This window comes from Oreochromis aureus, linkage group 11 (genome assembly GCF_013358895.1).
Source record: "Oreochromis aureus strain Israel breed Guangdong linkage group 11, ZZ_aureus, whole genome shotgun sequence".
NCBI lineage: Eukaryota > Metazoa > Chordata > Actinopteri > Cichliformes > Cichlidae > Oreochromis > Oreochromis aureus.
The window spans coordinates 27,794,843-27,807,747 of NC_052952.1; the positions used below are offsets into that span (position 1 = coordinate 27,794,843).

The 12,905-nt window shown below is 39.3% G+C and overlaps 1 protein-coding gene across 1 annotated transcript; it reads right to left on the minus strand.

The window, feature by feature from the left end:
• Window positions 1-10,601: 10,601 nt before the first annotated feature.
• Window positions 10,602-11,758, minus strand: LOC116320944 (hepcidin antimicrobial peptide). The gene is made up of 3 exons (XM_031740679.2): window positions 11,456-11,758; window positions 11,278-11,355; window positions 10,602-11,134 (listed from the first exon to the last, which is right to left on the minus strand). The coding sequence occupies exons 1-3, from the start codon at window positions 11,540-11,542 to the stop codon at window positions 11,027-11,029; spliced, it is 273 nt and encodes a 90-aa protein (XP_031596539.1). The 5' UTR covers window positions 11,543-11,758; the 3' UTR covers window positions 10,602-11,026.
• Window positions 11,759-12,905: the final 1,147 nt, after the last annotated feature.

The window sequence follows — 12,905 nt, forward strand, 5'->3', positions numbered from 1 at the left end:
GAGGATAGGTGGGATTGTACTGGATTAACAAGATTCCCTAACTGAAGCCAGGACGGGCACAGCTCCTCTGATGGGGGAGAACAGCTGGGTGCATCTTTGCTCCCCTTCCCAAAACTCTGTTCCTCTCCATTTAGCTTGTCATGCAGCAGCAAGCACAGATGGGATGTGTTTTGAGGAGAGTCACAGTTGAGCACCAAGGGGACCCCTCCAGGCTATGCTGTACAGTAGCCATTTGACTCCCAGAATGCAATCACACTGGAAAACGTTAGTTTGGATGGAGATTTGGTTTCAACAGATGATAGACACATACTGCAGCACTTCACAGGGCCAGGGGCAGGGATATATAGATGAATGTTTGGGGAATGAGGCCCGGGTTTGCTGATTTATGCTCTGGAGTGCCACTAGAGAGCTGAATCAGCAGGATGGAAAGATGCTGCATGTGTCTCTAATAAATAACTCCTCTTCGAGTTAGTGTCTTTACCCGAAGGAGTAAAGAGGCCCCTTTGGAAAGTCTTTGCCCCCCATGTACCGGATATATGATAATTTTTTAATGAGGACCATTAGGACATAGGCTGACATAACAACTATTCTAACAAGTTTATTGATCATTTCAATCATAACGAAACAGCTGAGTTTTCACAAACGTTCACTCTTATTCACACAGAATGTATACAGCGAAGCTTGGAAGGAAGCTGTAGCTAGTTTCCCGAGGAACAAACAGAGAGACCCTTCTTGAAAGCCCCTCGAGGTGACATGAAGAACAAATAATGCTGTGTTGTTATCGTTAACATGTTCCTTTCAAGGGGTGCTTAGGAAATCCCTTTAAGGCTCTCTCTTAGGGAATCAGTTCAGAATTACATAAGAGGATGCAAGGAATTTGGGGGGCGTATGCATGTAAGAGCACAGCGCAGCACACCAAACAAACCACACAAGGGTTTTCTTAATTAGGGATGATTTTCCTCCAGCACTAGCTTCAAATGCATTTTCTTCCTTTCCCATAATGCTTCGGTCTGGGGCGTCCTTGGATTGTCTGCACCACTAGAGATGAGTTACACAGATACTCAGCTGTCCACAAATCAGAACATGCGCTATTCACCAAAATATATTCATGTGTCATCTTCTTGTTTACTGACCCACTTTCAGATAAAAGAATGTACTTTTCCCCCTTTTTTTTAGCTGTTTTTTTTCCCCAGAAAGTCCCCATCATATTTTTTTCTTTCTTTAATACTCATCCAGACTTTCTTGGCATAATCTGAATTGAAATGAAGTTGAATTGAATTTTCACCAAAAGAAAAGAGCAGTTTGTGTAACTATGTAGCAGGGAAGCAAGCTGAAGCATGAGAAGTGGGATGCCTTGACAAAGAACCTTACAAACACTGGGGGAAGGGAGATGGAAAAGGAATTCCAGATCAATGCATGATGCAACTAAAGCTCATTTTTAAGTATAGGAGGAAGCTATTTGCGCAAGAGCTGTGGGAATGCTAGCTGAGCATCAGTAAACATACATGCACATTTCCCTGCAGATGTGATGGAGTCAGCTCTCCTGGGACTCCAAACAGCTCGCTAATATCCATCCCCACTGTACCACCACACGTGACCTAACAAATCACCAGCCTCACAGCGCTCAACACACCATGCCTCCATTGAGCATATACGCAGAAGCGGCTAATCGGAACCATCCATTATATGGGGGCAAGCTTGTTTCAGGCCACCGGCCATTCACGGTGATGGATGTGATTGAAGGCTGAGGGAGGGACCGAGAAAGAGAAAGACCTTTAGAGTGTGAAAACAGATTAAATAAGTCTTCTAAGGCATTACAGTATTACATGGAAATGCACTGATGCATGATCACAGAGCAATGTATATGTCTTGTATTAGTTTGTTATATAAATCTGCGACTAATTTAGCTACTTATCTCTAGATACGCTTTCACAGTCTGTTCCTTTGCTCAGGTATGAATCCATACAAGTTCCTACAATAACATATTAACATGCACCAAATGACAAAGTGTCTCTTTGAAGTAGGGCACAAAAAAGAAACTCATTATCTTTTTTTTTTTTTAATCTTTCATTCTGATATGAAACAGTTACATTTATGCAGAGGCATTTATGAAATGACATCCATTTTTGTGACTCACTACACTTCGGCTGCTAGGAGATGAAACACACGTGAAATCTGGAATGACAAATCCATGCTCTACGATTTTGTAGCACCGTTACATTGACTAGAGGCACACAGGGGAGCATATACAGCTGCATTGTGGAGTGTGAGCCAGTAAAACAATGACAAGGCCTATCTATCCACCCCAGGGTGGCTTCTCCGAAGTCTGGAGTATTAAACTGAGCCTTGAGATAAAGCTTCTTCTTGCAGAGTTTTAGCCACGGGGGGAGTGCGCCCAGTCTCCTTATGTATTCCAGTCGTGCTGCATATTGTTTGATATAATCAACATGGACCAGGGGGTACTGCGCAGCACTCAAACACATAGCCCTCCCAAGGGTAATATAAGTCTGAGTAACACTGACATGATTTATGCAGATTTCACCACATGGCTATGTGCAATATTTTATATAAGAGTTGCATTTTTTTCTTTTTTGTGTGCAGGTTTTGACAAACAGTGAAATATTTAAAGGTCACTATATGAGCACAGTGTGGAAATTCTCATGTGGATGTGTGTATATTCACAATCCAAGAAAGACTATTCCATAAGTGCATTTTCAGCTTTGCTGAAACGAACTGTAAGAGAGGACGATTCGGAGTTCTGCTTCACCTCAGAGGCATTACCTCTCCCACACAAGTTGCCTCATTTCCCAGTGCAAGCATGAACTTGGAGCATACAATAGTTTTACACTGTATACATTTTTACTGTGTGGCTGGGACTGGAGAAGCTTTGGAAAATGAGAAAAAAGTTCCACATGTCTGAACCAAGTCTGAACAGGACTTTACATACCAATGTGATTGCCCGAGTGTTACAGGCTTCCAAAACACTGGACTTATTTTTCAGAAACAAGTCTGCAAAAAATGCTGCACCCTCCAATCCCATCAGTTTGGCATATATGCACTGTGAGGATGAGGTAGAGCCTAAGCTTTTGCAGTATAGGCTGGAAGTCTGTGTAAAGTATTTGACAGCAAGAGACTGGAAGATTTGATAGGTAATGTAAATCATGGAATACGCCTCAGTGGAGAGGAAGGAGGGGGTTAGAGCAGAGCGATTCTATCAGGAACCAAATCCTCCAAATGCAGCTTTGAATAAGAATGAAATAGATAAAGCTTGGAGGAGCCATCATAGGGACCGTAATATTAGACAAACAGGAGATTTGCAATACTGTTCTCTAAAATATCAGAAGACATTATCAGTGCCTACTGGCTAATCTCATGCTTTTGCCTGAATTTAGAGGACGGTGCCTTTGCTTTTTCCTCTTCTTGAGCTAACAAGGCATCTGTGTAGTGTGTGTGTGGGTGGAATGTCAGGGCAGTGTAGGTGACTATGGTCTTATCAGTGTTGAGAGCAGGGTCACAAAGGGGAAGCGATGTTTAAGGATGCTGGAATCTACTGTTCAAGTTTCTGCACTTGTCAGGAGGTTAATTTCATGAAAAAGCTATTGAGTGTTGTCCACTTGACAAAGTATATATCACTCTCGCTCCCAACTGACTTTTTTGCCAGCACAGATTCTAAAGATTCTCGCAGCCACGTGTTCACAATTTCTACTTAGGTAGAATTTTCACAGTTTCATAGTTTTTTTTCTGACAATTTTTTAGTTGTACTCCCTACATTTCTACACACGTACCTTAGTCTCATTATTTTAGGTTTAATGCTTTGAGGTAAGATATTACTGAGCCTGAATGGAAAGAACAATAACATATAAAAGATGGTACATGCACAAGCACCATGAGATGAAAGAGGCAATATATAGGTATGGATAATTAGACTCTACAGCACTATATTCAATGGTTAAAGTGGCACTAAGTGCAAAAGAAGAGCATAAAGTGGGTAATGTTTTTTAAGTGGCGGGTAATTTCAAATGTAAAGTCTCTATCAACTCAACAAATAGTTACAAACACACATACTGTTTGTGTGCATTTCATTGCAGTGTACCTGCTAGCTAAAGGTCCAGCTGCTGTATTTCCCAGGGAGAGAAAAGAGTACGAGATAAGTTCACTCAGAGATGGAGAAAGATGTAAGACAGACAGGACAGGAGAGGAAGAAGAGAGGTTGTATTTAAAGTTTAAACTTCAGTGGCCTTTGATAAACTGAAATCTTAAACCTGCAGTGTCCTCATTTTTTAAATCAGATTTTGAAGCTGTATATGATGCTAAGTTCTTTTACATTTTTTATGTTGCCAAACATCCTGCAAAACAAACCTAGGCATTCTGACTTTGTATTGTCAAAAGGTTGCATGAAAACACTCAGCAGTTTAGTCCAGGATAAACTGGGTTGCTTTGATGTGCTGTGCAAATTTACAGCAAAGCATTGTGTCGGACCGGTGCACAGTGGCGTTTGATGTTCATGGTCAGTGTAAGGTTGCATCAAGTGTAGCAGAGATGAATTTGGATTTAAGCTGATGATGCTTGGATTCGTTCACTGAGTTCAACCGTTATAACAGCTGTATACTACCTAGTATAAAGGCAGTATAAACAGCATACTTTCAGTGTAGGGGATGGCAATCAGCCAAGATCTCTTGTGGAGCATCTGCTTATGTCTTGTTGAATTTAGTCGTGTAAATCAACAAAGTGAGGCAGCAGCAGAGGTCAGACGATTACAGCTTGTACCCAAAGAAAATCTACTTGAACTCTCAATAGAAATTACTGAGAGTTGTGCTTCTACAGCCGATCTATGGGTAAATTCTACTTTAACCCCTCAGTGTACTAATTTTTATGTTCAGGTATGGAAAGCAAAGCAAGAAAACTTTGTCTTTCCAGCTATTGATGTTATTTTATTATTACATTAATTTAGCATGAGGTTTAGTTAACTTTGCACAAAAATAGCTGGTAGAAACATCCTTCAAAGAGATACTTTTTTAACTCTGAGTATATTTCAGAGACTGTACTCTTTCACTTTTAATTGAGTAAAGAAATTCAATCAGTATTTACTTTTTTAACCCTAATTCAGAGGCATCTGTACTTATACTTCAATAATGTCTGTACATTTGCCAGCTCAGCATATGTTAAGAGAAAAACTGGGATGGACAACTAAACAGGAAAAAAGGCTTTAATTAGCTAGTCCTGACTGAGCTCATCAATATATTGACCTAGAAGATTGTAGAAGCACTGTTACATTTTCCTTCTGTTTTAGCAATTAAGTACTAATAACGAAAAGAAAAGAAAATATGCAGAATGAGTATAAGTATGAGAGAACAGCAGTATTCAGCTGATCTTTACCAGAGGGGATAGATGGGTGGATAGGTGGGAGAGGAGGGGGCGAGGAGCTCCTATCACTCCCCTCCCCTAATTAAAACTAACGACTCCAGGTGCTGCATGGTGCTAGGCAGAGGAACGGCCGGGTGGCTTGTTTGTGTTGGTGGTTCGCCTTCATTACCACCTCCATCCATTCTCCTTAGGAGCGCACCGCAGTATCGACTCGGATCCCAACACACAATGTGCAATGCTAGAAAAAAAAGGTGATCTAAATGCAAATGGTATGGTGTGATGCATTATACAAGGTGTACAGAGAAGTGATATGGGCAGCAGGAGGAAGATCCTTTCTTCAGGCAAAAGAGTTGGAATCTCAATGATGGCTGCAGGTCAATAGCAATACCACTCTTCTTAATGTTCTCCAAAAGCTTTGGGATGGGGAAGGTTGTTTCTCAGCAGCTAAGGAGTCGATTAACATGTTCACTCTTCAGCCTCTGAGGTATCTGGTGATCAATGAAAGACGGGGAAGAGAGTGAGAGAGCAACTGTCTATTCCCATCCCTGTCCTTTTAAATCACACTGGGTCTCAAGCGTCCTTAGGCCATCTTGGCATTCCTCTAGCACACACACACACACACACACACACACACACACACACACACACACACACACACACACACACACACACACACACACATAAATGCATTGTGGAGTGTTCCTCTACCCAAAGGGTGTACTGCATAGATCTATATGTAATTATGACAAATAGTTACCTTCTTGATACCGCAGGCACTATCACAACTGTAAAATATGTTTGAATTTAATTCTAGAAAATCGATTCGAGTATAAAGGTACTTTGAAGAAGATTTTGATCATTTTATTCAATATGAGATTTCACTACTGTTGGCAGGTATCAAACCCTGATATATGTTGCAAGTTAAAACAGTTTAGACAGGCTACCAAAGCATGTGGTTGGGGTGCAGATTCCCAAGGGACACTTAAACAAATATTAGTTGGGGTGCATGTGTATTGTTTGTAGGTAGGTACGTAGGTAGGTAGGTAGGTAGGTAGATAGGTAGATAGATAGTCTGCCCTTAGGTCCATTAGCCAGTTGACAGTGGTGTGATGGTGATGCCTCTTTCTCCCTCTTTCAGGGTGAGTCTGCCCTTTTTGCTATTATGCTATTATTCTTGTCATTGAGAGTACACCCTGGATGGATCTTTGGAGAGCAGGCCATTTATTCTCCTATTCTCTGGTATATCTGTGGTTGTGAGCCTCAGTTATGGACATCTTGTTGCGTCTCTCTCTCTCTTTTTTTTTCCAGGACCTGTCTCTCAGGATGCTATTATGCACCTCAGTTAACCTGCTAACATTTTTCCATGCTTCCCTGATTTTAGCTTCCAGTCTTTTTCTCTATAAGGGGGGTTGGTTCTATCCCAGTCCACTGCTTCCCTTTGGAGCTACAGCTTCAACATGTTCTTTGAACATGTTTGCATGTTCAACGAAAGTGATGCACGAGCACACAATAGATGAACGGATTCTACCTGCAGCCCATGCTGCGCTTCTCCATCAATTTTCATTGAACTCAGCACTGTAGCCTTTGTGTAAGTTTGATGACACACAAAAAATTTGCAATATCAGCCATGTGGAGGAGTGAATGTAAGGTGGGGCCATTACTTGCTACATTTATATGTTTATTCTTTTTTGTTCTTGTAATGTCATACCTGTCCACTAGATGCCCTCAGTATGTTTTACTTGATACCTGCCTGAACAGCTGTTTCTCATTTACTCTTTAAGTCCCCACTGCACAGCAAAGGGAGTTTTTCAACTTGCTAGACTTATGTTATGTTATGTGTTGTTTGAGCTTCAAAGTCTACCTGTTTGTTTGGATAGTCCATCTGGCGGCTTGTTGCCAGGTGTCAGCCTGATCTTACTGACAATATACTGCCTGTGAAGCCTTCAACGTTTATGGACTCTTCGTCACTTTCCCTCCTACACATAAAATTCCACACACGCACTATTACACTCAACGAGGCTACTTTAATTTGAATAAAATCCAATAAACAAACTTGCCTGGGGTGGAAATGCTAAACTATCAAAGACGAGACAACGCAGGGATCATTGTGCTTGTTATGCCTTTGGCATTCATTCTTGTTGTGTCATTAAAAATGCTTATTGAAGTTCTATTTGCCCTCAATGATGTTGATTTTCTTTTGATGATTCTTTTCTCCTCTTAGCATTTGACTGGCCCGGACATAATAAAGGCCAAAGCCTGGCTTTATTAAGTAGGTCTGAGTTTATTGCATGAAGTCGTGCTTGGATTCAACACTTCATTCAGGTTCATTCGGTTCTCTGAAAATCTTCTACTCAGAGGTAGCCTAAGACGTGTAAGCAGTAAGCAAATGCAGGCCACTTGATTTCTAGAATAATTCTGGTTTTGGTTCAAAATTATTCTCAGAGCTGACCTATTTGGATTTTCCTTATTTTCTGTCAGATACTGGTACAGTAATAGATGCTCATATTAAACATAGCCAGATAGCAAGGCCAGTATGTGCACAAGTAACCTCTAAGCCCAATAAGCCCAAGCATCAGACTGTTCTAAATGCACAGTTTCCAATATATTTTGCTTTGTTTTGTTTTCTTACTCTTGCGTCCATGGTGTTGAAGAAACACAGAGCTCTGCATGTGAAAAGGACAGAACCACCCAATATTAAGCAATCTATGAATTTTAGGCGTTTATGGAAAAAAAAATGTGAATGAAAGTTCAATTTGATTGCCTTTTCTAAAAAGAAAATGACAGCAGTTGATGCTTAGCACTGGACTTTTTCATTTTGTTTTCTTTTTGTTTTGCACCATGCTTTGTTACATTTTTTTGTTGTTCACACTACTTCCCAGTGAAGTCTTTTATTAATCCAGTCCAATATAGTGCTGGATGTTCAGGCAGCTAATGCTAAAAGATGAAGCAGTGTTGAGGAATCAGAACCAGATAAGTATCCATAATACCAATAAAATGTTTATTGATATTCAGACCGAATTGTCTCATAGCTGCTATTAATCATTCTGCTAACTATTGAAAGCTGTGCTTCGTTACCTTTGCTACTTCCTGACATCAGAAGGTTCTTAATTTGGTATTTCAGTGCATTTCCCTCAGGTACACCTTTCATCAGGGGTGTATGCACACTTTTATACAGCTTATGGCTGAAGGAATTCATTTCTAATTGGAATTAGAAAGTTAGTTTAAAGGTTGCGTGGTTAAAGGCACAAGAGGTAAAACATTTTGGTAGATACACCATCTACTGTATTGGGGCCTATAATAACTTAAATAATGAATGTTTGTAATGATCAGTCCACAAATTAACTGGAAATAAACATAGCGGCTCAGATTTATGAAGAAGGCGAAGTTCTGCTTTAAAAGCTTGGATGTATAGTGTATAGTGCCATTAATAAGATTTCTTGACCATTGAGTATGCAATTTTTTTTCTTTCTTTCATTTTCCCAGGCACTTAAATGAAAGTGCAGTTTAAAAGCATGTTGTTTACTCAATTTATTTCGAAAAGACACTGCTGCTCAAGCAAAAGCTTACAAAATGTAAAAATGATTCAAAAAAGATTTTGAATCTTTCGAGGTAGAGCTTTTCGGAAAGAAAAGGGTCTAGTAATATATATATTTTTTCTTTTTCTACATTTAAGATCTCGGTTTGTTTGTTCAATTTTTGTTGCCTACCGGAACATTTCAGCTCCTATTTATTCCTGCTCCTATGTTCATCTGCTAATCTGCCCAAAACACAAGGAATATGTTTTGATTCCTCATGCATGCACCAATGAAAGGCGCAACAGCCACACTTAAAGTGGCTGCTGTTAGATTAAAATAAATGTTGAAGGGTGTCAGTTGGAATCTTCCTCTAGAGTGTGCATGACAGTTGTGGTGATGCAAAAATATGCACAATATGCAGGAGAGTGCTTTTACAATGCTTTCCAATCATTTTACATTTATTGCTATAACACGGATTCTTTGTTCAAATTGACTAATTCCGGTGAATTTATTTGTGTGTGCTGCTTTTATGCATGCACCTTTGCCTGTGTTTGTAGTCTGCTCTGGGGAAATCATTAAACATATGCGTAGAAGCCTGAACTGACTTTGCTATGTTAGCATGCTCCCCTAGCTGGTCACAGCTTATCACAAATTATGAGCTAGTTTATTCTGGCAGCATTTTTGATGCTGTTGCTGTGAGTTTATTCCTGCTGTGGCGTTGCACTGCATTTCCCCAAAATAATTTAGCAGTGCGAGCTTTTATATTTAGCTCACCTATTCTAAGGTCTGGTGTGATAATAATATAACATACATGATATGCATGATACTAAGTGATACAAAAGAAATGCATAAAAGGATGACAGAATTGCTTTTTCTGTGCGAATTTTGTTTATATAATAATTTATACAAAAATATACAATATAATAGTAGTTATACAATAATTTATCATTCTACCTGAAACCTGATCAGTTAAACTTTTATTATAAACCATAAACATCCTCATTACTCCCCATAACTTGATGTATTATTATTATTAGTAAACAATACATTTTATTACCATTTTTTCACCATCCTCATCAAGGTCAACTAGTGAAGGCCACATGTTTGAGTTTGAGTCGACTTCACAAACTTTTTTCTTACCAGTAGTAACTCTACTACTACTAGCTAGGCATGAAGGTAACCTGAAGGTCCCGGCACACTCTTACATCCTTACCTAACATGCTTCACAAGACAGAGAAGGAGTCTCTTCTTCCACATAAGGACTGATTTCTTTTATTTGCTTTCCATTATTTCCCTTTACTCTAGAGATCATTTTAAAAGATAATCAATTTGAGCTGATCACAATATGCATTTCAGCAGATAAGAAATTACGATAATGATCTGTAATATAGCCCCAGCTGAGAAGGCTAATTCATGTTTATATTGCTTCTGCTCTCACCTTCTGCTTATTGTTCCCCAGATAAACCTCAGGTAACATGGAAGAAAGTTTTTCTTTTACTTTTTAATTTGTCTCATCAAGAAAAACTCATTGTGCATTATTTTAAGAGAGTCCTAATAGAACATCATGTATAGTAATTAACAATAAATGTGACCATAAACTGTCAGTTCAGTTACTAGTGTGTAAACAATTTGTCAGCGATGGAGAGCAGAACAAATTTTGATGTTAATTGTGTATGAAAGATGTGCATAGTGAGTATTAAACACTGCATATGCAACATGCCAGCTGTTTCTAGTGATATAATGATTTAATGTAACAAAGTAGAATCTCAAAACGTAAAATTGGGCTAAGATATTGATTGATAATAACACAAATCTGAGACCTAATCTCTTGCTAACTGTTGTAGATGAACATTTCCATGAAAATGACAGAAATTTTTTTGCAGCTGCTTGTAATTTCTTTATTCAGTGCCAAATATTAACTTATTCTCAATGAAAGAAATGTCCACATCTGACTTCTTCTTTAAAAGAAATTCACAAAATGGTTGAAATGTTTAAAATAAATACAATACAGTGCTGTTCCATAATTCACATCTCTTCAGAATTATGTAAAATGTGTATAGCACAGTAAATGCTTTGGAGAAAGTCTTTAAGAAAGAGTCAGACAATAAGCATAATAAATTAATATTTTGTGGCTGTTGCGGGAATCCTCAGAACCTGCAGCAGAAGCCGCAGCCCTTGTTGCTTCGGCAGCAATTGCAGCACCAGCGGCACAAGGAAAGATGGCTCTGACGCTTTTGCCTGATGTGATTTGACATCTGTGGGAAAGACAAAAGACGTGAGCAAGGTGTTCAACTCCATCCGCTCTATATACCAAGGTACTCTGCAGGGAAAATGCATCCACTTAAATTTTAATTTGCTCTTGGTAATTGGCTTAATTCATTCAGTCGATTGAACATACCATTGATGACTCCGCTGACATCTCTTGATGTGCCACAACTGGAGTGTCATTGCTCCCTGCCTCCTCCGGCTCTTGCACCTGTTAATGAATTATGCACATTTAGGAGGCGCATCTCAGCGTCCTGGCAAAACATTTATATCTAATAAGCAAATGAAGTGAGTTTAAGACGAATTCTTACCCCAGCAAATGGGATGGCAGAGCTCTCCAGAATGCAAATAAAGGCAAGCACGAGTGTCACTGCAACTGCAATGCTGAATGCCTTCATTTTGGTCGGGGTTTAAATGGTTAAGTTGTTGTACCCTTTGAAGATTAGAGTTGATAGGTCTTCCCTCTCATGGGTGTCGGTGCGGCGAAGAACACCACAATACCTTCAATTTATTCTTCAGGTCCAGTGATGGATGGTGATTGCCTGGGCAAGTGGATATTTCACTGACCCTTGTCAGCTCGTGTCCTTCTCCTGTTTGATGGTATGCTGACTGTGTTGGTTTTTATACACAGTTGGGCTCAGTATTGCCTCATCGCTGCTGGAGGCTCAGCCCTTTCCTGGCAACAGTTACCCAATTCCAATGGGGAAGTTTTTGACCTCTTCATTTCTCCTTACTGTAGTTCTGCAATACTAGGGGAAATTCACTGATCTATTTTTGATTGTGGGGTCCCAGTGTCTGTGAAAGATATGAAATCATCTACAGACTTTTTAAGGGAATAACTTTCCACTGTGAGAACATAATTCCACACATGAACACGCTGCTGGAGACCATTATTTTTTACAATCTCTGAGAGCAATATGTATTGTGTAAATTGGACTTTTGTTCTGGAGGAACCCTGGTAAGAGCACAGTACTTTCTCCAGCAAAAGGCCTAGACAGCATAGGTCAATCTATTGCATGGCTGACTGAGTTGCACTTGTTTCGACCCAGGAAATCCTTCACTAAGGAGAAGGAGCCACTTTGGAATATCCATTGCTCAGTCTAAAGGATGTAATTACAACCTCTCAAATGGAATAATTAGCCCCTCATTTTCAACACGTTCAGTTTTTGCATAATACACAGGAACCTGCAGTTGAACCAAATTAAATCCCTTTGAGAGCTGGAGAGTAGTAGCCAGGATTAAAAAGCTCCATTTGAGAGTCAAGGTGTTTCAATATGCAAGAGTTAAAGATGAATATAAAATAACGTAGTGAGGTTTATTATGCGTTGACAACAAAGAATTGCATTGTTTCTGGTATTTTAATCTGCATCTGTTCTATGTCATAGTTTTTATTCTTTCATGCATCATTCTTAGAGCAGATAATTAAGAACCAACATACAAAATAACAGCTGCTTTTGTTTCCTCAAAACATTTCTCATTTCCTGGCAATCTCATAGCTTCTGAATAAATTTCAAACTGTGCATAATTAAAACCATGTTTATTTAATGGCATAATAATAACAACAGCAGACTGCTCACAGTTTTGTCGGAAAACCAGATTTCTCAATCCTTCCTTTACTACTGAAGCCATGAGAAACACCTACAGATTAATTAACCAGCCAGTGGAAGAAAACTATTCCAGAGGAACATCAGGCTGTGAATAAACACAAAAATCAATAGTGGTGGAAATGAAATAAGAAAACAGCTAAATAAAGGTACAAAC

Bases quoted from the DNA above. Each gene is read 5' to 3' on its own strand.
- LOC116320944 (XM_031740679.2), bottom strand. From the start codon at position 11,542: ATGAAGGCATTCAGCATTGCAGTTGCAGTGACACTCGTGCTTGCCTTT. The intron at 11,356-11,455 runs GTAAGAATTCGT...ATTCATTAACAG, and splicing joins CTGCCATCCCATTTGCTGGG to GTGCAAGAGCCGGAGGAGGC. The intron at 11,135-11,277 runs GTATGTTCAATC...TCTTTCCCACAG, and splicing joins TGTCAGCGGAGTCATCAATG to ATGTCAAATCACATCAGGCA.